The sequence below is a fragment of the Camelus bactrianus genome, chromosome X (genome assembly GCF_048773025.1).
Source record: "Camelus bactrianus isolate YW-2024 breed Bactrian camel chromosome X, ASM4877302v1, whole genome shotgun sequence".
In the NCBI taxonomy this organism is placed as follows: Eukaryota; Metazoa; Chordata; class Mammalia; order Artiodactyla; family Camelidae; genus Camelus; species Camelus bactrianus.
Window position 1 is genome coordinate 30,054,542 of NC_133575.1, and position 25,705 is coordinate 30,080,246.

At 39.9% G+C, this 25,705-nt stretch overlaps 1 protein-coding gene across 2 annotated transcripts in view; it reads left to right on the forward strand.

Moving 5' to 3' along the window:
• Positions 1–13,924: 13,924 nt before the first annotated feature.
• The window catches only part of OTC (ornithine transcarbamylase), a 54,721-nt gene continuing 42,940 nt past the window's right edge, over positions 13,925–25,705 (forward strand). Inside the window, exon 1 of one of the 2 annotated variants that reach the window (XM_010949527.2) lies at positions 13,925–14,144. In XM_010949527.2, the coding sequence (XP_010947829.2) occupies positions 14,068–14,144 (77 nt within the window). In that variant the 5' untranslated portion in view covers positions 13,925–14,067. Of the gene's footprint in view, positions 14,145–16,071; positions 16,195–25,705 lie in introns of those variants that run through there. The other variant, XM_074358914.1, reaches the window with a different exon arrangement.

The window sequence follows — 25,705 nt, forward strand, 5'->3', positions numbered from 1 at the left end:
TGGAGGCAGCCCTGCAGTTAGACTTGGTGCACCTAGATGGAGCTAGATTAATAGCTTTTTCATGCTGCATCCTTCCAAACATGGGGCAGCTGTGTCTCTCTGACAGTGAAGAAAGCCGTGGAGGAGACGGGGAAGAACCGACACGTGTTTTACTTTGTGCAAAACACCATAGGGGCTGGGAGGGAAGGACGACTTAATGACTGTCCAGACACTTAAAAAAATGAATGGCTTGACTATTAGCAATTGTATGTCTGTGAACAAAAGTTCCTTTTAACATGAGCTGTTTGCCATTGCCCTTTGTGATTGGGAATCAGGCTTGAAGACTCTAAGCCTATTTCGAAATATTTTTATCTGTGCCTTTCCACGGGTAACTTTTCCCCAACTGGGTCCCTTGGCTATATTCAGTATCATTTATTGCAAGTCACTGAAAATTCCACCTTTGACCCCAACTCTGGGCCTTTGTTCCTTCCCTCCCCTCCTGTCAGAATGCTAAGACTGTCAAGGTTTCTTTGGCACAGAGCTAACTAGAAAATCAATGTGCTTGAAGGCCTACCAGTCAGGTTTCTGACAAACAGACGACACCTTCTTATTATGAGAATTTGAAGTGGGTTTATTTACAAAAGAATAAATTTTGAAGGGTTGGAAGGGGGCTGGGGCACAACCATAAGGCATAGTGCAAGGACCCAGGTTAACAGCAGTGGAACTGTTACTATCCCTTGGCCTAAAGAGATGGAGGGATGGAGAGTTCATTAGAACTTAGAAGGAGGGTTGTGTAAAGTAGGCCACTTTGAGAGGAATAGTGAATTTCTAACGAGGAACAGCCAACCTATGGCCACCTCATGGGAAACCAGGAGAATAAATCTGCTGACTTCACCCTTCTCCCTCCCTCCATACTCCATCTGGGATTCCAATGGCCAAAGCCAACCAGAAGCTAGAAGACCCCAGAGCTCGTTGATGAAACCCAAGCACATCAGCTTTCCTGGGTAGATATCTCATACTAGGGGCTATCAGCTGGTGCAGAGAATCGGTGGGAAGACTGGGGAATGAGACCGATTTAAAAAGGCAGAGATCAAGGAAAGCCACCCAGCAGGAGGAATCTGACTAGGATGCCACCGATGGATGAAACCACTGCTTTCACTATGCTTCTAATCTCATCCCTTCACCTTTCGGTTACATTCTTGAGAGCAAAGTCCTGGGCGGGAGCATCCAATTGGCTAAAGCTAGTTCACCCTCTTTTCCAAGGGGTGGGGACAGGAAATACTGCCTCCTTTGGCTTCCCTGATGGGAACTGAGCTGCTGGCATCTTTTAACACTCGCACATTTGGGGATTTCTAGATGTTCAGAAAGAGCTCAAAAACAAAGCAATTTTCTGTCTCCTCTAGAAAAAAGACAAATCTCCATTAACAAATGACCTAAATATCCTTTATAATTTGCCACAGTAAGAGTGTCAGACAAGAGTACAGAGATTTGGTTTTTATTTCCAATTGTTTGTCTTTTCTCTCTCATTTCCTCCCTTCCCCATTTCCTGATCTTAGGAAGGTCCCTTTATCTCTCTAGATCTTTACACAAGAAAGCAGGACTAAGATCTTCAAATCTAGTTGAGGGTTCAAATGTTGGCCAGCCAAGTAATATAATAAGTCCACTCAATAGAAGACCTTAATCAATGTTTTCCTGATAGAACACCTAAACTCTTGGGCTATTAATATCTATATTGAACAGGTATTTCTTCCAATACAATGTTGGTTTTTTTCAGCTGTTATTTATATAGGAAGCATTTATATGTATGTCCTTAAAATGCAGTGTAACTGTTTTTTAATGGATAGAGTAATAAATGAGACAGACATAAGAGACTCGTACACTGTGTACTTTTTGGTGCGTATTCACAAGAGACATCAATATTTTTTCTGAGAAGCCCACCCACATTTTTCTTGAAACCTTGTCCCCCAGTCTTTAATTTTATTCCTTCCATGCCCCTAATCATCCGGCCAAACCATTAACTACTGCTCATGAATTGGTATAGACCCATGCCTCAGGGCTTCTCCCCCTCAAGGTAAAATGCCAGTGAGGTATACGGCTTGAAGTTTTGCCCCCAGGAGCATTTCCCTTCTTTACCCCTTGGATTCAATTATAGCTGCTCAATCTACAGTGAATCTTGAATTATTGGATCCAGACCAATCCAAAATTACATTTCTCATCCTCAATCAAGCATCCTTATACTCTATTCACACACACACACACACACACACACACACACACACACACACACACACACACACACACACAAACACATACACACACACTTCCCAGAGTTTTTCTAATATAAATTAGAAATCCAGGAGTTCTTTGGCCTTCTCTGGCTTTTGACTTTGTCACTGCCACTCCTTCCCCCAGGGTCATGCTGAAATCTGACAGTCTTGGGGATTGGTGGGGAAGGATGAAGAGAACTGGCTTCACCTTGCAAGGTAACTCCCTCAAGTAAAGGAGTATCTTCAATCAAGGAAAGGACAGTTTCATCAGACAAGCTAGGAGAGATTGCTTGAGCTGACAAGGGAGATTGAATGAGAATTAAGGGTTCAGCATTCTTAGGGTCTTCTAAATCCTCTCATATATTTCCATGTCAATTTCCCAGCCTTCAGTCTAACCCAAATAATGCCACAATATCACCTAAGAAACTTGTCAGGGCTGGGAATACCACTGATATTGTAATTCATCAGCACACAGGATCAGACCAAAGTCTGAGTTTATCTTTGACCATCTCAGATCAGCGGAGCCAGATGACTTTTTTCACCATCAAGCTATTCATTGTAAGAAGCAGCTATCTCACTGGCTGTCATTGAACTCTACATGCCCTTCAAACTATTCTCCTTAAATCATAGTCTCATTCAGCATTCCAGGTGACCATAAGCAATGGTTTAATCAGCTGTTTTGCCACTGTATTTCTAAAGGGGAGTTTTGATGTCAGTCAACCAATCCTGATTTTATCACTTTTCCCTGAGGGTCAGCCATCTGTAACTCGCTTTGTGGTAACAATTTCTGAGTCAGAGTTCTTGAGGTTAAAAAAAAAAAAAAGATTTAGGGGGAAATCATCAGGGAACTCATGGAATTAATGGACAGTCTGGAGAGGAATGGAGAAAGAGGGGAAACTAGGGAGGTTAGGCAGCAGGAGACTGGCTTAGGACGTTACTGCTGACTTTGCTGAAGTACACAGCCACCACTGGGCCTAGTCACTAGGGCAAGAGTGTGCTAGTCACTGAACATAGGCAGAAATGCTGGTAGATTACAGCACAATAAATATCATCTCCTGGACTCTTTTTCTTTAGCCCTTCAAGATTCAAAGCCCCACGTAAGAGCATCTGCTGGATCACGTGCCCATGACCTGGCTTTGCAGGATGGGGGAGAGAGGGAGGGAAGGGTTTTACACTAAGACTCTACCAATACTCACTCGATGAGAACTGGAGGGGGTTTTGGATGCTGGGCAGTGAAAATCTCTCGTTTTCTGTCAGTCAGCCATAGAAAGAGCTTTCACTGGGCGTCCAGAAGCCATTTTCTATGTCTCACTCTCTCACTTGCTTTCTCTTTCTCCTTCCCTTGCCTGATTTTGAGAAAAATCAGTGTACTTCCTTAGTCCTCTGGAGGAGGGAGTTGGACTAACATATTTAGGGTTCATCCATGTCTAACTCTATGATCTCAGACCTCTCCAGAATCTAGTAAGGAAAGTACTATGCTTACAATGAAAGTTTAATAAATGCAGAGTCTAAGATCTTTCCTTTTATCTAATGAGTAGTTTTAAATGATCATTTTTAACCCAGTTTCTCCTTGTAAATGGAACTTCTACATATGTCAGCAGGTCATAGTATTTATGGAATTCCTCCTATAGTATTAGATATTGAAGCATTTTGACCTTACTCACTTTTTGACATTTCATGTTGATTTTAATAGCTCCCTCAGTACCCGGCCCCCTCCCAAATTAAAATGCATATAAAAATCAAGGTGAACCTTAGGGAGAACAGTGATAAAGGAAGTTAATATTCCAGGAGGCCTTAGGGTCTTATCAAGGTTGATGCATCAGTTTTTACTTTAAATCTCTTATCTATCTAATTATTTCACCACTTTGATTAAATGAAGCTAAAATTGGTATTGATGAAAAGAGAAAGCACAATCAAAGAAGCAGATAAGCAAATAATTGAACGCAAATAACTTTTAATTATACTCACTTAATAATGTTAAGGAATAGTGTCAGGTGCCAACATTACTTTGTCAAACCAAAGGGCAGTGCCGGGATGTAAAAGAAAAAAATATCACAGAATGTTTTGAAAATTGTAGTCAATTTCAAAATCGTTGAACACATTTATATGAATTTGGTTCCAAAACAACCCTGTATCCTGGGTCGTGAATATGTTCAGACTGTCTAATGGAAACCCAATTCTTTGCATGATTCCATATGTATTAATCATTTGTAGAATCCTACTAAATTCCCCAGGCTTCTCCAAACACAAAGAAATAAGTTGACTTCCAGGTATGGCACTGACACCTGATTAGTTTAAAATGCTGTCCTATTTGAGAATTAACATATGATCCAGCAATCCCACTCCTGGGCATATATCCGGAGGGAATTCTAATTTGAAAAAGTACACGCACCCCAATGTTCACAGCAGCACTATTTATAACAGCTAAGACATGGAAACAACCTAAATGTCCATGGATAGATGACTGGATAAAGAAGTTGTGGTATATTTATACAATAGAATATACTCAGCTATAAAAAATAAAATAATGCCATTTGCAGCAGCATGGATGGACCTGGAGATTGTCATTCTAAGTGAAGTAAGCCAGAAAGAGAAAGAAAAATACCATATGATATTGCTTCTATGTGGAATCTAAAAAAAAGACACAAATGAACTTACAAAACAGAAACAGACTCACAGACAGAGAACAAACTTACGGTTACCAGTGGGTAAAGGGGGTGGGAAGAGATAAAACGGGAGTTCAAAATTTGCAGATATTAACTATTATATATGAAAAAGATAAACAACAAGTTTCTTCTGTATAGCACAGGGGACTATATTCAATATCATGTAGTAACCTATAATGAAAAAGAATATGAAAAGGAATGTGTATATGTATATGTATGACTGAAACATTATGCTGTACACCAGAAATTGACACAACATTGTAAACTGATACACTTCAGTAAAAAAAGAAAAACCATAATAAAATAGAATAAAATAAAATGGTGTCCTGTTTGGAATCATAATAGGAAAACTAGCAAACAGCTTTCTCTTTAAGTTGATTAAACAGTTTCTTCTAAACTCAATAATGCATTGGCTCTTTGCCCTCTACCTAATCCAAGGTTATCTGGATTATTTATCCTCTCTGTCCTGTGTCCTGCTGCTATGATGTAGGGGGCATTGGAACAAACACCTGGTAGTGATATAAACTAACTCATACATGTAGGAGAGAAAGGGACAGCACAGTCACTGCAAAGAGCTCGCAAGTGGGGGAAGATCATGATGTGCCTATTTTATTCCAATATGGACTTGGCAGAATGGATTGCTGATGTCTCCAGTCATTTTATGTTCAGTTGATGAGGGACACCTACTTTAGAAAATGGCAGGATTGTTTTCATGTCCCTCGTTGCTTTGACCAAATAGCCTATCGATGTAAATTTTAACTGGCAAAAGGAGCAGTGGCCATGGTAGCAAAGAGATTTGATGATCCATTTTTATGATACTGTTTTGTTATACTGGAAGGCAATAATGACTCTTGGCCTTTATAGAGTCCTTTGTATTTTCTAAGCGCTTAACAATCATTAATTAATTTATCTCCTTTCCATCTCAGATGGGATAGGTTGGTCAGCATGGCAAGGTTTCAGAAGGAAAATACTATCAGACAATAACAGATTAGAAACTTGAACAGTTAGGCAGTTGAAGTACTGAGTGCAAATAAAGTCCCTGGTTTTCCCATCATTTAGAGGGAAAAGGAAAAGAGAGAAGAAAACACATCATAGGTCCTCAGTGAGAAGCGTCATTTTTGTTTCTTATTTCTGATTAGTTTAGAGGACAATAGTGAAAAAAAGCAGGGCACCTGTACACTTTTATTTCTAGGAAAGTGACTATAATAAGCCAACAACTGGGACAGGAGTGGGGGCTCTCACCACGCGTACTGATGGGAGTAACCAATAAAAGCTAACATTTATTGAACCCCGAGCCAGGTACTGTGCTATGGTACTCTATATCCATGATCACACTTCATCTAAACAACAAAGCCATGACATAGGAGCTGCTAGTACCCTCAGTTATAGAAGAGGAAATTGAGGCTTAGGGAGGCTGAGGAATTTGCTCACGATGAAGAGCTCTCCAGCAGTAACGGACTGACTCCTACATCACTAGATTAGGTCTCCTTATATTGCTTCCCAGGTGATTGGTTTATTCCTTAATGGTAACACACTGCGTAACAATCGAGGATCACCAGACAATCCATGAATTCCCTGGTTCTCTAACAGAAGGGATGCTGAACTCCAGTGAAAGAATTCTGGAGGATGAAATGGTAATGGTAAGTGCCCAATCCCCACAACCCAGACTCCAAAGACTCAGAAAAGCTCCAGGAAAAGGGCTTGTTTCTCTCTTGTTTTGGAGACAAGATTCCCATAGTTTATGTTCCATACCCTGGGTAGGTCCCATGTTTATAAGCTGCAAAATTGTTACTAGTGGAGTAGCCTTAAGAGAAGGCCGTGTTTACCTATTTGCTTAAGGTGAGGGCAGAGCCCTTGTTTAGTAGATATGGCCAAATACAAAAAAGCAGATCGAGAGGACTTCTCAAGTAGTATCTGGAGAGAGGTACCAACCACAAACATGACTGTAGCTTTCACCAAGAACTAGAAATGGGCAGGGAAGGCATTCACTAAGCAGTGGTTTTTGAGAATATTCAGTATGCATGTCCTAAGCCCAAGGGGAGAATATTGCTACGGAACTTATTACTGGGAAAGTGCTTCTAAACCAAGCCCTGGGCAGCAGCAAGCAATGCCAATAGCCTCACAGGGCCCCCAGATCACTCAAACTCTAGAAGTATCTGGCTGTCCTAGGGAGCCTCAGAGACAATTGTCGAGACACTGGTGAACTTTGAACCTCTGTGATTTCCCTGTTTGCTTAATGCCTGATAGCCTTTGGTCTGCTAATAAATCTCCTTTATGCACAACTTGACCTCTGTGCTTCCAAGGGGAGGAATTGGAATCAGCCTATGGGGGAAGAGATAGCTGTAGGATTCTGGGTGGGAGCTTGAGCAAATAAAAGTGTGCTCATGAAAGATAACCTTGCCTTCTGCAACTCATCTGACTGACATAAAGGTGGGATCATATTTATTTACCCTTTCCCTACCTCATAAATTGTGTCTAAATTTCCCAATTTTGTTTTCGAACACTTAAATTTACCAGATTACAAAATAAAGAGCACCAGGTTTGAAAACTCAAGCTTTTTGTCCCTGTCTAAGCTCTAAAAAATTCTAGGCTCTGTTTAAAATCAACAACTGACGGAGTAAATGATTAACAGAAGAATGACTTCAATGGACATGTGGTTTATAAGACAACAGAGAAGAGAGATTACACTTGAATTTGATGATCAGCATTTCACACTCTGGTTCAGAATTTTGGTCTTCATGGAGGACCCTGTCTACCCTTTTCATATGCCTCAGTTGAAAGGGTATGGTGGGAAAGGGGGTGGAGAGCGGGTCAGAGATAATCTTCACTGATTTCACAACTTCCCTGAGGGCCTACATGTTTGAACAAATACTTAGCAGTGATGTAGCAAGAAAACACCCCTGAATCAATATTTTGACAAAGTCCCATTACCATCTGTTAATTAAAAAGTAATTTTCAGATTATCAGGAGCTCTGTGGTTGACATATTTACAAGTGGAGAGGAATATAATAGTAGCCAGCTGATGAGTGATTTACTTCACTATCATAATTCTAATTTATTTTCTTTTGCCAATTCCCGTGCAGATCCAAGCCACATAAGAATACATTCTTATAACAGGACACAGGTTTACAGTTTATGAAGCACTCCAGGGACATTAACACAAAGGATTTTTTGGATTCTTCAGCAAATTACATATGACCTAGGACATAGAGATCTCTTAAGAAAAGGGAAATTGGACATTCTTATGCCTCCCCCCTACCCCCCAAAAAACATTCCTCAACCTAAACCCTATACCTTAGACAAAAATTAACTGAAAATGGATCATAGATCTCAATGTAATTTGCAAGGCTCTAAAAATTTCAGAAGACATAGGAAAAAAATCTCTGTGACTTTGGGTTAGGCAAAGAGTTCATAGATACAACTTTGACAGTGTAATCCATAAAAAGAACTTGATCAAAATTTAAAACTTTTGCTCTGCAAAAGACCCCATCAGGGGAATGAAAAGATAAGTTACAGTCTGGGAGAAAATATTTGCAAATCATATGTTCAATAAAAGTCTTGTCTCCAGAATATATAAAGAATGCTCAAAACTAAAAAATAAGAAAACAAACAATTAAACAACAAACAGATACTTCACCAAAGAAGACGTATGAATGGCACGTGGAAAGATACTCAGCATTATTAGCCTTTAGGGAAATGCAAATTAAAACCACAGAAATCACTACATACCTATCTGGGTGGCAACCATGAAAAATACTGACAAAACCAAGTGCTGACAAGGACATGGAGCAATCGGAGCTCTCATACATCACTGGGGGAACTGCAAAATGGTACAGCCGCTCTGGAAAATACTTTGGCAGTTTCTTTAAAAGTTAAACATACACTTACTGTATAATCCAGCCATTCTACTCCTAAATATTTACCCTAGAGAAATAAAAATGTATGTTCACACAAAAACCTATACATAAATGTTTGTAGCAGCTCTGTGCATAAGTTCCAAGACCAGGAAACAACCCAAATGTCCTTTCATGGGGACTGGATAAACAAACGATGATATATCCATACAGTGGAAGACTAGTCAGCAAAAAAGAGGAACAAAATAATGAGAAACACAGCAATGCAAATGAATCTCAGAGGCATTATGCTGAATGAAAAAAATCAGTCTCAAAAGATCACATACTGTATGAGTCCATCTATGTTACATGCTGGAAATGGCAAAGGTATAAAGAGAGAGAAAGATCAATATGCCAGGAATTAGTGGTGAGAAGAGGGTGTGACTGCAAAAGGATTTAAGGGAGAGTTTTGGGAAGAGATGGAACTATTTTGTATTCTGACTGTGGTGGTGGTTACATTAATCTATAGATGTGTTACAACTCATAGCACTGTGCACCAAAAAAAGAGTTGAGTTTACTGTGTGCTAATTTTAAAAATTTAAAAATAACAAAGCATATTAAATAGATTCATTTAACCAAAAAGAAAAAAAGGTGAGAAAAAGAATACTGTTTCCATCTGCTGGTAAGGAAACTGACTTGGCCAAGGTCATTCAACCAGCAAATGATAAGTTCTGAAGTAGAATCCACACCTTTGAAAGACATCACTTTTTCCCTGCTGTTACAGGAGAAATAAACCTTCAAAAACCTAAGCCTAATTATGTATTAGTTAGCATGCATTTGACTGCAAGTAGCAAAACCCCCAATTCAGAGTGACTTAAGCAAAAAGGACGTAACAAGGTGTCCAGTGGTAGGGAGAGTCATGAGGTTGGTTGATTTTACAACCCAATGATGTCATGAATGACAAAGATTCCTTCTTGCTTCATTCTGCCAAATCGCAGTTTCATCCTAAGGCTGCTTCTCCTCATGGTCACAGGATGGCTACTGGTCTCAGACAGGAATACATGTGTCTTTATTCACATCCAGTGGAAGATAGATTACCAGCAACAATCCTGCAGAGTCTGTAACTAAAGTGTGTACTGCATGCAAATACTGTGGTTTCTCAAGATCTTAAAACTCCAGACAACCAGCTATAAAAAGTATTTATGTAATTAGCAACACTCTGAAATAAACAGAACTTCTTACTGCAGTAACAGCCATATGTCTTATTTGCACAGAGCTCAAATTTGCAATAGATCTTTGGCAATAGCTATGTCAAGACTCTTAGACACTATACCTCATGTTTGGTTAGCAGGTTAAAGTTTCCCAAGCAGTGTAATAGCCCATTTTTATAAAACATTTAGCTGGACAGATGAGGACTCTGAGGGTCTTAGAGGAGTCAAGTGACTTGGTCAAATTCACCAACAGCTAGTGACTCAGCCAGAGATCCCATCTGATCTTCAACCATCCTTCCCATAAGTCTTTCTTTTACATAATATTGATTCCATCTTCAGTGTTTAGATTTCACTAGGGAAGCACAGTAGCAATTTCAAAGAAATATTACAAGTTCATATGTGATGCTTACAAATTTTAAATGTCAGGAAACTAACACCCAAAGGTGTCATTTGGCTATTTGGAATTTTAGACTCAAATGTGATAGGATAAACTTGAAATCCTGGAGTCTCATTAACTTTTCCACCTCCTTTCTCTCAATATCCAACCAATTGTTCTGATAGGTGGATTCTAATCCCTAAATCTCTCTTACATCCACCCCTAGTTTTCTATTTCCACAGCCCCAGTATGTGCTCAGGCCCTTATTATAACACAATAACCTCTGTCTCTTGGCCTCCATTTTATCCGCACTGTACTTCTTACACAGTGGTGCTGGATTAAGTTTTTTAAAACACAATGCAGATAATGACATATGTCCCCTTGTCTGCTCCACTTCTAAAACTTTAATAATCTTCCTTTGACTGTAGATTAAATTCTTAGCTCCATAATCTGGATTTCAAGGCCCTCAACAATCTGGTTCCATTATTCCTTTCCTAATCTTGAGAGAATTCTCCTTTTTGGTGGGAGTTGTTGGCAATGGTTATTGGAGCCAGCTCACAATGACTTACAAGAGCCAATCTGAAGGCCTCTCTTTCCAACTCTGTGTTCAGTGATGTCACTTTGGCAGCTTGAAGCTGTCCATGGTAAGAGAATTTATATCACACAAATTGGTCAGTGCCACCAATCAGAGCTTTGTTTGTTTTTTGAAGAGCTGATTATTAAATATTTACCAGCATACCACCAGTTGTAGGGTAACCGTGACAAATCTGAGAGTGAATGTTTCCTATGGTAGAGGGTACAAAGATGTTGACACTTGAAAGCCCAGGTACCAAATCAGAGATAGGAGGTCCTGGGAGAAAAATAAGGAGCAGAGCATTGAAAAATTGTTGAGAGGGTAGACCTGGGCAAAGATTGGGTTCCCACAGAGACAGACATTGAGAATGGGATTTGGGTTCAAGTGGTTCATTTGGGAGATGATCCCAGGAAGTACATGTAGGGGAGGGAGGGAAGTGAGACAGTGAAGGAAGGCAGCTAATAAAGGGTACACTGATCAGCAGGTTATTACTGTGGGCAATGGAGGCTTAGTCCCACTGAGGACCTTCGGACAAGTGTGTAAGACACTGTGTGTGAGGTTGCCCACACCGGGATGACGAGTCTGAGGTGTTTACCCTCAGCCAGTCAGCTGTAGGCATGTGCATTAAGAAGCAGCAGGTATGCAGAGGAAGACCGAATGCCAAGGAGATACAGGCAGGACATGGACACTAAAGGTTCTGTGTTTTTCATAGTGGGCTTGCTGGTACAGTGCTTCATTTAAATTGTCAATGATGGAGTGGATCCACCCTCCAGTTGTTGGTACCCCACACACCCTATTTGTTTCTTCCTCTGGGTCTACTCACAGCTTCCATCCTTTGCTCTAATATCCTTTGTAGCCTCCTCTAGTTTTGACAATTCCCCAATTCTTCCCAATTCATCAAGGATCAGTGCCATGTCCTCCAGGAACCCCATCTAACCCCCAACCCCAGGGAAGCTGGATGAGGGATAAGTCAAGTTGGAGGTTCCACAGGGCCTGAGGCAAGGGAGCAGGAAACAAGCCTTACTCTCTTGGTTAGGGTCATGGGGTCAGGGGACTGACACAGAAGTTGTGACCTGAAGTCATTCCAAATGGTGAACTCTATGTGGGAAGAGACTCATCATTCCTGGTTATCACTATATCCCTCAGAGCCTACCCAGCACAGAGACCCGACCTACAATTGTTGGTAGCAGAGAGAAATGAGTGAATAGAGGGCTGGGTGAACAAAGGGAACTAGGTCTGGAGCTAAACCAGGCAGTCGAAGAGATATGAGAGGAGTCACACAGTGGGTCAAGAAGAGCACCTGAATGAATTCTGAGGATGAATGTCAAACCCTGTATGGTGTTTTTCCACCTATGACCCAGATGTCCGTTGAGATGCTTGTCTTTTGAGATTCAGTGAACTTGCCTTTCAGCTTATCCCACTTGTGGTACACTCCTCTCTTCCCATCTCTGTGGGGGTTCTGGGGACATTTAAGTTTTTCTTAGTCCTTTCTGGGGGACTGACTCCTACTTCCATAGAACTAAGGGTTTCTGCGTTGCTTTGGCATCTCAGAAGTGCTGCCCGCATTCCCTACCACAGCACTGCAGACACTTCTTGATTTCTCTCCAAGCATTGTTCATATGAACTGTTTGTGTAGGTAGCACACTTGACTGAAGATATGGGCTTTGTGTTAGCATGCAGTTTAACCTCTTCTCTTTTAATATCCCTGCAAACATCCAGTTTCCTTTCCTGTATTAGGTAGAGCAAATTTGCTCTCTAAAACCTATCCAACAACGGGCCCGTTTTGCCTCTTCGATGATGCTTTAAGGTGGTCCTTTCAAACAAAGCAGCCATCTATTCTCCCACGTGGAGCATTTGCTATATGCCTTCTCACCTCCATGCCTCTGCAAACACTTGCTTCTGCCTGGAATAATCTTTCCAGAACAGAAGATGTGGCAGAGGTTTGGGAATTTGTCTTTCCCTCTCTTTATCCCACATCAGTCTCTGTAAGTAGGAGAGAATAGTGCCAAGATTTACTTCCCTGCTAATATGAATTATGACATCACGACCATCCCTGCCCCTGAAGTGGCCATAATTGGTTTTGAAATGACACTTGTTTTTTGCGTTCCACAAATGTCTAGCAAGTGCTTCCCTTGCCCTCCTCCCTTGCCTCCCACCCTTCCCAGCTTAGAGTATGCCCTCTTCCCCGCAATGGGCACTTTATCTGGACCTCCCCTATGGGCTTGTATTATGGATATTTCTCTACAAATCTGTGACCTTTACTGAGCTGTAAACTCTGCAAAGGTGAGATCATCTTCCTTTTCTGAAATTCCAGCTTAGCCCAGTATCTGACACAGAATAGATTTGGAAATTATCCCATTTATAACTTTGGATGAATGAATGAGTGTGAAGCTTTAGATGGCCCCTGAGTGATCCAAAGAGGCTGCCAGGGGAGGAACATTTGGTAACCCCCTCCTCACTTCTGCAGATTATGGGTTTCTGCTCTAATTAATAGGCAACTCCTTATTTATTGAAGACCTACTATGTGCAAGGCACAATGGAAGCTCCAGGACTGAGATTTTTTTTAACTGCATCTCTATCCCCACTCCAGCTTCTTTCTACCAAATATATATATATGTATATATATAGCTTCCAGGATACATCTTCCTATTTGTTTTTGTGGAAAAGCTGGGCCTTAGGGGTAGGAAAGTGATACCCCTGGAAATACTCAGGGATGTCACATCTACACCTGGGGTTTTGCACTGCCAATTCACATTTTCTGAGTGAGTTATTTCTATGTACCTTCATAGCAGCCAGCACTGCAGTGTCTTACATATATTATCCGCTCAATGAGTACTTGTCAATTGATTTTGTACAAGTATGTGACAGCATAAATATATTATGAAAAATGAGGCGTCTGGGCACCAAAAGAGTCAGGATTCCTTCTCAAAAAAAAAAAAAAAAATACACAGCGGTGGAGCTTGGCTTAAAGTTCAAACGCTCCTGTACCCTGCCCTGCAGTATCTCTAACCAGGAGTTTGATAAGGTAGTTGAAGCGTGATGTTTACCTTTGCTCTCTCACTGCAATTGGAAGCATTCTTAGCTTTCACGTGGACCCCACTGGCGACCTTGGTGAGGCGTTTGCAGGAGCACAGAATCATCCTTTTCACTGTCAAAAGAAGATGCTGTTTAATTTGAGGATCCTGTTGAACAATGCAGTTCTTAGAAATGGTCCCAGATTCGTGGTTCGAAATTTTCGGTAAGTGATGGTCGGAGAGTTGAGTCTGACTTCGGAACCATGGTGATAAATGAAATTCTATTCTGCAGAGGAGTGCAGCCTCCTACAGCCTCTTTCTGCAGGGTGTAGTGCCAGGCTCGACCCTTATTGGAGACAGCTGTCTCTAATTCCAGCTGAGCTTTCATTGCTCAGTCCCCTGTAATCAGATTTCACCGGGCGCCGGAGGGTAGGGGGTGGGGGTAACTGTGGCAGGTATAACAGACTAAATGTTCTTGACATCTTCCATTTGTGTACATTCTAAAGGAGCAACTGGCTGCAGGAAATTAGAGGAACTAATTTGCACAGGGCCTTCAGCTTGTATTTGGGTTTGTTTGAAAACAATATATCATTCTAGGGCATGGGGACTGACTTGCTCTTTGGAAAAACAGATCCCAAAGAATGGCTAGATAAATATTTACAAAGCTGCTGCAAAGAAGCCTTGTATGTGATGAGGATAATGATATTTTGGGAATAAAATCCAAATCTGAAATCTATTTCTGAAATTGTTCATAGCATGTGAAAGGAGTCCATCTCCGACGAATTCATTATAAAAACTATATCCTGCTCAGAGTCATTGGGCATGCGTATGGTGGAAGATGGCGTGGAGTGTGTCTGTGGGGACAGGGACGGGGTGATGAGTTAAGCAAGGCCATCAGATTCAGACACTGTTGCTAGAGAGCTTCTAGAGTAGTTGCATGTTAACAATTTGAATTTTCCCAATGCCTCTTTACAACTTAAACCAACCTCAAAACGACCTCAATGACTTTCTAAAATTGGAAGCTCCTAGTCTGAAGTTTTCTCCCACTGTTAGGAAGTGGCGCTGGGCATCCCTTCTCTGGGCCACCTGACAGCTCTGGACTCTCTGGACTCCATCATGACCATCACTCAGAAGCCGGACCAACACTGTGAATAATACTGTAAATTAAGCCCATAGAATCAGATGTAGTTGGGGCCTCAGAGCCACAGAAGAATGCCTTCTCTTATTTTACAGATAAGGTAAATGGGGCCCAGAGGGATTATGGGGTTTACTAATTAGTGCCAGAGTTAGACCACAGAAGCCCAGAATCTGAAGGAAAGCTCAGGTTTTAGAGACTAAATAACTGGGTTCAACTCGCTGGCTATACAACCTTGAGCAAGCCACTAACCTTTCCTGCGGTGTTGCTTCACCTATAACATGGGAGAAAGTGTAATCACTGCTCAGCCTACATCACGGGATGGTTCAATCATTTATTTAATAAATACTTATTGAGAACCTACTTCATGCCATGCCCTAAGCAAGGTGTTGGAGATATAGAGGTAAATAAGGTAAATAAGCTATTTCATTCCAGACACATGAAGTCACAGTCTAGCAATAATCAGCAAGATAATGTGTGTGAAAACTATAACGCAACAGACGCATGTTCATTATTTTCTCATTCCATCCCACTGAGTTATACCAGGTAAAGGCGTGATGAAATTTTATTCCATAGTTTTTAACAAAGAATCATCACTGAGCTGGAAATTATCAACTGAATGAATAACCAAAGCTTGGAACTAAAACTTATACTCGTCTTTGAAAATCACAGTGATGACTGATTTCATTTTTTACCATTAGTATAGGTTAAATTTTTGCAAGTAAAATCACATCCAAATATTTAGGCATTTTTGGTATTTACTAATATTCTATTTTCTATGTCTAGTAGCCAGACTACGATTCTGAAAATCCTGGCTAGCCATCTCCCATAGTGATTGGGGGCTAAGGCAAAAGCATGGCTAAATCAGCCTAAATCCATACCTGCAATTTGAAAATATGAAAGCCTTGAAGCACTCATGTTATTAGAAACTTAAGAACATGAGTCTCCATTGAAAAATGACATTTTGTTGAAACGATGTCACTTTCATGTAGCGTGAGTATTTTTCTTTTCTACTCTTTTAGTTAGCCACACTACCTGCCAGCTAGATGAATTCAGAATTGCTGATCTCCAATAAGACCTACAGCCTTTGACGACCCCTCAACAACAGAGAACATCTCCCCGTCACCTCTGCCTATATGGTACTTTTACTTTGATTTTCAGCCTTCTCCAGAGATTTGGGGTCCTTTTCTTCCCCGTCCCTCTTGGGAAAGGTGGAGGGCCCTTGTTACAAAATATCCCACATGAGTTTAGCACTAGAGAGTAGTAGGAACTCTGTGGTTAGGGTTTGGCAATGCTACCAAACAGGGACTGCACAGTTTTAAAGTTAGCAGCCATAGCGCCATAGACATGATAAAATCACTGCTCAAGGGAGGCTGAAGCCATCTGCACAGGATCAATCATTTTTAGACAATTATTATTATTATTATTATTATTATTATTATTATTATTATTATTATTATTATTATTAATTTTTTTTTTTTTACAAAATCAACAGGATCAGACACCAAGACTGCTAAAAACACCCATTCCATAGGCTTTTCATCTCACAAACAAGGCCCTAGAGCCTGGTTGTGTGTTTGGATAATAGGCAGTGTCCTATGATTTGTTGCCTATTAAGGAAACCACTTACAGCTTTTAAAGAAACCACTAAAAAAATCTCTTTCTTTATCAGAGAAGACCAATTTATAAGTGTGGTTCAATTTCATCTCACAAATAGAAATTCCTTCAGAGAATATTGAGCTAAGCCACCCAATTCTGTGGAGGTTATGGATTGGAGCCGGAGGTGACTAGTTTTCAGGTATTTCATTCCAGACCTCTCTAAGGGCTTACAGATCTCATTATGTCCCCTTCATCCCACACATGCCCATCTATACACACGTGGACACACAGACGGAGTGATTACAGGCCATCTGTGCTCTTGCGCAGAGGAGAGAAAACAGTTCTCTTTGATTATTCACATTTTCCATCATAACTGAAAATGAATGCCTTTTATAAAACCTATTTCTTGACTTCAGAGAACTATACAAGGCATGAGACCAGGAATGGAATGGGGTCGTGCATGATGTTTCCCTTGGCCAACAGTAGACTTGGGGTTTTATTTCTAGTTTGTTATTTTCAGTAATTTAGTAATTTCAAACTTTACTAATTTTGATAAAAGAAACAGAGGCAGCCACAGATTTTCAACAGTTTCGGGTTTCCAACCCTTTGACTGTAGGTCTGCACAAAGCTAATTCTCATCCCACGCTTCAATTTTCAGCTGAGGGGAAAGTTCCATGATTTTTGAATATTGACCACCTAAGGTATCTTAGAAACCAGTTATCAATAGTAATTTATATCACATAGGAACATGTGGCAACAGTGAGGAAGGTTGCAAGTATATTTTTATTCATAAATTATTATTATTGTTAATAATGAAGAAAATTTAGAAATGATTTGGGCATTTTTTCCAAATCAATAGGATCAGATTCAAGGGTTTTGTGAAAATAGAGTGGCTCTTCCTTGCATGCATTGCAATATGGCTTTCCAAGATGGAAAGAAAGGGATGAAATTAAAGTTAGGTCACTGAGAATTCAGATGGCTTCTGTGTGGCCTGTGGGAAATCTTGTGTTTATAAACTGCCTGAGTGTTGTGGAAGACAAAGACATGAAGAATTACTGATTTTTAGTTCATTTTCTTACTTTTTCAGATGACTAAGGCCAAAGATGGAAAATGATCTTCCCAAGGTCATAGGGTGAACTAGGACTTGAATTTGAATATTTAAACCCACTGAACTTTTCATTCCACTGCTTTGACTATTTTGATCCTTCCAAATTGATCAAGTCGGCCAATCTACCCCTGTACAATATCCTTCTTTTTTTTTAAAGATATAACCAAAATATCTCAGTAAAGAAGAAAAAAACACCAAGAAAGTATGCCTTTTGTATCAGTTTGCAATGTTAAAGAAACCAAAATCTCAGCCATTAGGTGCATTAGCCCTCTCTTATGCCTCCAGAAGCTAAAGTCTTTATCTCAAATTCTCCATGGGGATCAAAATATCATTTAACACTGAATTTTTTCCTATTCTGGAAAAGTCAGTTTCTGATGAGCCACATTTTAGTCGAATTAAGCACTTTGTCTTCCAACAGAATACAATTATAGAAGGGAACATATCCAGGTCCCCCCACCTCCTTACTCCAAACAATTTACTACAGTTGGAAAATGCAGATTCCAGCAATGAAAGGTTTCATTCTGCCATACAGAATACTCTTCCATTTTCTAGCTAGAAAGATATTTGGGTAAAGCTAACAGAAGGATCTACTATTACCTTGGCCTGACTTCTTAGCATTCAGTGATTTGGGGTTGAGAAATCCCGGAAATTTGGGGTTTCCAGGGATAAAATTAATGTAATGAACGAGTCTTGCCGTTTTCAAAAGCTCTAGCTTCAACTAGACTGCAATGACAGTTTTGACGGAAAATCTGTTCGTGGTTCCCATTGTTTTCTCCAATATTGTATCCTTCCTGTTATGTGTTGGCTGAAGAATGATAATGTGGTTTAGATCTGGTTTACCAAGGAGACACACTTGAGTACAAGGAGACCAAGCATTTTATGGGAACACTAAAACAGTGATTCTGGCCTTGGTTCAGGTGCTCGTGAACTAGAATAAGTGGCTTCCAACTGAAGCATGGGGTCTCTTTGAGAACTGAAGAGCCATTGACGCCAGCAGTTTGATCTGGCTAACTTGAGTGTGGGTTTATCCCCCAAAAGCAGGAAATGCTTGATACAGACCACAAAAAATGGGGGGACCTGTGGTGGAGGCATTTCAGCCAACATGGTACAACTGTGGAGCTTGTCTACTTTCCTCTAATTTTTAAGTAGCTTAGGGAACAAGGTGTGGCAGCTCCATTTTGGAGCCAAGGGGAGGTCTGTGAGGACATAGTAAACAGGATAGGAATTTAAACTGGAACCATTGTGTTTGCTTTCCTTCCAGTGATAAATTTTCCTGGTTAGCTCTTGATATCTATGAAAAACAGCTCTTTTCCCAAAGCCAACATTTCCTGCCCCACCTCCTGGACAGAACTGAGAATGGTGGTGACTACTATAATGATTTTTCAGTGGTGTAAACAGCATGACCCTCTTCACCAGTTGAGGTACAATTAAAAAAAATGTTTCCAGTTAACCACTCGAGCACTCACAGGCTGGTACGACAGAGGTACAGACCTACCTCTCCACCCTTTTTGTCCCCAAGAACCCTGGGGACTTATTCTGTCCAAAAGGGGTTCATGGAGAGAGGTAACCAAAATTTTGGTATAGTTCATTATTAATGTACTTCGGATTTGGCCCTCATGGTGCTATGGGCACAAACTTATCTCACCAGGTCCTCTTCCCAGTTTTCCAGGTTTCTGTACTTGACTCAGACTGCTTTCCTTAGGATCCAAGGTTATATTGCTTTTGTTTCACATCCATATATCCAACCATTGTTCCCAGTAGTGCAAATACCGTACTGGAGCGGTTGAGCCCTAGGGGATGTAAGCTTTAGCAACGTACTAGGCTACAGTCAGTTCTCCTCTATGACTCTTAGGCCTTGCGTTCAGCCTGGGCCATGGCCCATACTTGCTCTTGCCTTAACATTAATTCTGTTTGGGGGGCTCTTGGTATCTTTTTTTGTCATCAGACTTGAGTCAGGACATTGAAAATCCATCATGGCAAATCTCTCCAAATTTATTCCCAGAAATTGGCTGAATTTCTTATACAAATTGATTTATTTCTGCCTCATTCATTTACCCATTTACTTAAAAAATATTTTTTGAATGCCTACTGTATCCCAGGCATTGCAATAAACACTGGGATATATTAATGAATGAAAACAGGTAGGATCCCTGACATCGTGGATCATATAATCTAATGGGGAGATGAAAAGTAAGCAATAAACAGACACATAAATATATATTAAAAATTGTGACAAGTGTTATGTTAAAAGTGAAAGCAAAGTGGAGACTATTTAGTACAGTCAGGGAAGGAATCTCACAGGAGGTGATATTTAAGCCCCCAGCCTAAGGATGAGAAAGAGCCAGCCTTGAGAGCTGAGGGGAGAGTGTTCTGGACAGAGGGAGTGATATCTGAAAAGAGTCCTAAGAGGGGAAAGCATCTCAAGGACAGGCAGTCTTTCCTTTGCATGGTCCTAATATGAAGGAATTTCAGTTATCACAGTTCAGCTAAATAATATCAGTCTTCCAAGTACACAGGTCAATTTTCAGTTGCCATGGTAAATTAATTGTCAGTAGCTGCATAAAGTAAAAACTTCACTGCTAGCTCTTCAGTCTGCAAATCACTATGTAAATCACAGGTGTGCATCATGATCAGTGACCAATCACATCACTTCTTTCAAAGTCTGTTGGTGATTGCCCACTGTGCAGCTGTTACTCAGTTCACATATAGAAAGCAAAGAGTATGATTGTTCTGCCTTCTTTTCTCCCATTGATAAGTCCATGGAACATTTTATAAAAATGGATAATCAAAAGAGGGAATTGTCTGACAGAGATGAAAGTGCAGTAGAGAAATAAAAAATGGTAACACTGGCAGTTCACTCTGAATCAGATGCAAATGTATTTCTAGAAGAAATAGCTGACTGTGGGACTGTTGACCCTACTACTGTTCGAGGAGTTCTATCTCTGCAGCCAGAGGAACTTAGTGAAGATAAACTTATTTACGTAAATGAAGACAGAGGTTGTGACAAAAAGTATAAAGATGTTCCAGAGGAAGTGACACCAGCAAAACATTTCACATAAAAGGAATTCTCAGAGAGATTTCACAATACTGGGAGTGTAAAGGATAAAATGTTGGAAGTTGACCCACTTAGAAAGGAGTATGACAGTTCACCACAGCACAGAAAAGATCCTTGCTCTGTATCATAAGTTAGACAATAAGAAGACACATACACTCTTCAAACTACTCCTGATAGATTTCACAAAGAAATAAAACACTAATTCTCAATGTTTCTAATGTTTTAAATTACAGTGTATCAAGTATATATCAATTTTACTAATTTTTTCACTTCCTTAATCATTTATAACTGACAATAAGAGAGTTTTTAATGTTTTGACCAAAAAATTTAAGTCACGAAACAATTGTGATTTTCTCCATTGATTGCTAAGGTTGCTTTGAACCGTTTCGGATTTAATTGTTCTTTACAGTCCCTCATTGCTGTGCAAAGCCAGAACTGTCTGTATTTTTTTTTTTAAAAAAGCTTACCTGCTAACATTTACTGATTTATTGGTGGTGTCATCCCACAGCAACAGGGGTGAGGGCAACATTATCAGCTGCTGCCATGAGGAGACTAGAGTCACAAAGAGGGACTTGCAGATCACTTGTGGTCTAAGGAAAAGAATTTGAAATAAGGTTTCCATCACTATATAAATTTGAAAATGAAAGGTCTGGATAAGAAGGGAGGATTCAAGCAGGATGTTTGTGTCTTCTTCCTATCTTTAAACTCAGATCTGTCAATGGAGAAATAAAAAGAGCATCTCAACATGACCCCAACAACAGATCATTAACTGTGACCCAAACCCTAACCCTACCTCCAACTTAGAAACTTGTTTGAAAGGACAAATTTGAGAAAGCCCCAAAGACCTTTTACTTCTCCCCATCTGCCTTCTGTTTGGTAATAAGAGCTGGAAGTTGGAGCTTTTTTGAAGTAGCTAAAGGGGCTGTTGGTCCTTCTCTTTCATCATTATTTTTCTATTTCTTTTCGTGGAAAAGAGGGAGAAAAATTCAGTTCCCTGTAAAATTTTCATTTCCTTTCCATTTCCAATTTTTTCTCTGATATTTAACAACACCACAATTCTGAAGTCTATAGTATTCTCTTAAGTGAAAGCTGTAGGCCGTGAGTATTTAGAGGGGAGTAGATACAACCAAACCCTGCAGGGGCGGAAAGTGGGGGCAGGTACTAAATCCCTTAAGTGCCACAGTTTGGAGACTCAGATTTTGCGGGCTCCAAAATAACCAGGAGACTGAGTTTGAGCTCCATGTAATAAAAAAGACCTGAAAATTAGCTTGTGGGTTGTTTTCTCTGTTGTCGATGGATGTGAATTCAACAATTATAGTGATGTTTTGCAAATTCCTTGAATCCTAGGGACTGGGGTTTTCTAGGAAAGCTTTTTTTCTTCCCCTTTAAAAATAATATTGGAGGAAGTCTTAAGCCATGAAATATTAATGTGTTGTTGTACGACATGGAGTCAAGAGAGTTTATCTTCTGTGATTTAATGTTGCTTGGACCTTATTCCAGAAGAAAAAATATTCTCAAAGCTGCCCTAAATGTGAATTGGCAAAGATTAAGCTGCTACGCCTCCATTCTGGGCCAGACATGTTAAACCTGTTTACAGATCCCCAGAAGAAGAAACCAGCTGACCCTGAAAAATGTATGAATATCAGACAAAGATTTTACTTTGCAAATATCAGTACTTGTACATTCTAAGTGTTGCTTAATATTATTGCTAATTAATATTATCAGAACCAAACATAAAACCAAAATATATATGTAAAAACAAATGTCCTGCCTAATTGCCATGTCTCTAAAGTTATCAAATGACTGACTACCACTATCCAGATCTTGGACAGTTTTGTCGGCTTTTTACTAGGGTTCCAGTAAAAGGAAGAAAGTGAATATCTAGACTAGAAACTTCTTTAGCCAGCAAAATTTTTCTGTGTATTTATAAATTTATTTTTAAAATATTTGGATCTTCTTAGTCTAAACTTTAGAATATTAATTTATTTTTCTTTATGCTTTGTTATGTGCATAATCTATTAGAATAGTGACACATATATTAAAAGTAAGTAAACATACATTATGGATCCATTTCAAGTTTTTTTTAATGTTAGGGATCTGTAATAAAAAAAATGGAGGACAACAGCTTTAGAGAAATTTCCATTTGGAGAGTATATGAATCACATATTTTTGAAAGTTGAAGACAATGGTACTTCTTTGAAATAGGATTGTTGACCAAAGTTTTGATCCACATAGAAGCTCAAAACACTAATTTCTATTGGAGTTGAATATGTAATTAAAATCTTATATTAAATAAATCAATCGACCTTTAGCCAACTAACCCTCAAACCCTCTATTTTTATGGAAGCTCCTTTCCTTAATAACTAGAATCTCTGAAGGGCTTAATGTTAAAGAAGGTCTACTGGAAAAAATCTATTCACCTACTGAGCACTAAATGAACCAATAAACTCTGTCAGAAAGTTGGATACTTAGTGAAATACTCATTTGTCTAAGTTATTTGACAACATGCAGTGGGAACAACAAATTGAGTGAATTTGTGATTTGCCTACCTATCATCTTGTCATTACTGCAAAAAGACATAAATTCCACTAGAGAATTTATTCTTCATCTCAAGTAGCACACACTTTTTTCTTAAGTTGAAATTCAAACATGATCATTTTGTGACAGTTGTTTTGTTCCTAGTAAAATTAATTGATTATTCCCATTTTCTCGTGGTATATGATACTAATTATCATTAAATAGAGATAACTGGGAATACTGAAAGAATAAATGCTGTCCATTTTATATACTGATTACCCCAAATGGCAATTACTATCATCACAATGTAACAGAATGTTAAAATGGGACTCTATCTTAGTTTCTGCCCAGGCCCGGTAGGTGCTGACTCTTCCCTCGTTCCAAAGTGAGATGCTAGACCACTGCACCAGGACTTGCAAAGGAGATATGCAAGAATTAGTTTTGCAACTGTTGACTGAAATAAATGCACAGCCTAAAAGTTGAGAGTTATGTTTTATTTGGCAGACATTTCTGAGGACACGAACCCCTTTGAGTCCAGGATGACAGCCTCTCAGACCCCTCTGAGGGACTGCTCCGAAGAGGCAGGGGAGGAGCTAGGATATATAGGAGCTTTACAACAAAGACCAGGTAGTTGGAACATTAAAAGATTACTTGTTAACTAAAGAAAACCAGGCATCTCAAGTTGAAGCATTTAGTGCTTTTCTATGTATGGGAGGAAGCAAACATGTGGGCTCATTGAATTCATCCCTTTGACAAGCACCTAGCTATCTAGGGCCAGTATCCTGGCCTTTCTTATTCTGAGTCCTCTCAGAGTGCACCACTGTGAGTGGCTGCAGAGGCCAGGCTGCAGGCTTGTCTTCACTGGGGGATGGCAGCTACCGGTGACTTGATGGCTTCAGCGTCCTTTGTTTACTGATATGGTTTGCAGTATTTTTCGTTCACACAACTCATTGGTGACTACCTCCAGCTTCTCAAATGGATTGCAGAAACCAAGAGATGAGTTGTAGATTTGAAGAGGATTTGTGGATGATGTGCCCACATGGAGAAGTATTCTTCCCTCACCTCAAGCCAGGGAAAGTGGCTCCAATGACACCAACATCTACAAGAGGAGAGCTTGGGGACACAGTAGAGTGATGTCAGGCCTATACCTGGAAAATCTGAAGTAAGAGGGACTGGGTGGCTAGTTGTTTTGACGGTAGACAGAACAAATGTCTGTACTGGGATGGATCTGACTCTTGTCAGAGCAGAGAACATGCAGGGCTTCCCATGACCAATATAGATGGAGAAAGATACTTAGTGTGGCATGGTCTCACATCATGACCAAGAGACTCTGAAGCACTCAGCTGGGGAGATCTCGGCAGAAAAATTTGGATGTGTTTCCTTGGATGGCAAAGGAAATGTAATTGTCCACTATCAAGTACTGCTGTGAGACATTCCCAGTGATGAGAGAGTTCTCCAAAGGACCCGCAAAAGCATCTCAGAAGAGAATCAGCCTCAAGCACCTACACCAATGCTAGATTGCTAGAACAGAGCCAGACTTTGCCTGGCCCTCAGCTCCTCACCTTCCCTTGGCTTTACTTGGAGGAACTGAAGGCAGAGAAACAGAGGAGACAGCTTATGGTCCCTCTTCCCTCTGTGGAGGAGGCCAGTTTGAATTAGGCATGGGCTGGAAGGAAAAGGGTGTTAACTTGCAGTACCTTTCTTAAAAGTTTTTTTTTAAAAAATTATGCATTCTTTCACTGAGACTCTTTGAGGGAATAAAGGAAGCAGAGGACCTTTTTTACCTTGAAAGTTACTGGAAAAGCAACAGGGTCCATTGTGTCTGACCAGGGACAAGAAAAGAACAAATCTCCAAGAACAGATTTGAAGGGCAGTAGGGGAAAAAGAATGAAATTATTTTCTATTGTATGTACATTACAAATTCTGTTTGTACCATGTAATGATTTCAATAATAAAAGCTAAAATTTACCAAATACTTATTATATGCCAGATGTTGTCTGATTTCCATGTAGTAAATCATCTCACCCTTAGAATAACCCTGTAAGATTATTATATTCATTTTCTAGGTGAAAAATTTAGGTGCAGAGAGAGGTTAGGTAACTTGCCTGAAGTTGCACAACTACTAAGTACAAAGCCACTCGTGGTTATTTCCAGCAGAGAAGAATTCAACCTCTTTCTTCAAATTTCTTTTTTCTTTCAACATTCAAATACTGGATATCCAAAATGTAAACCACATACCAATTTCAAGGCATGAGCACTTTGCAGAGATATATGAGGCTACACGCGAATTGCTATGGTTTGTTTCAAGAATTAAACAATGAATTACCATAGGACATGATTCTTTTTCTTAAATATAAATTTCCCTTTCTCT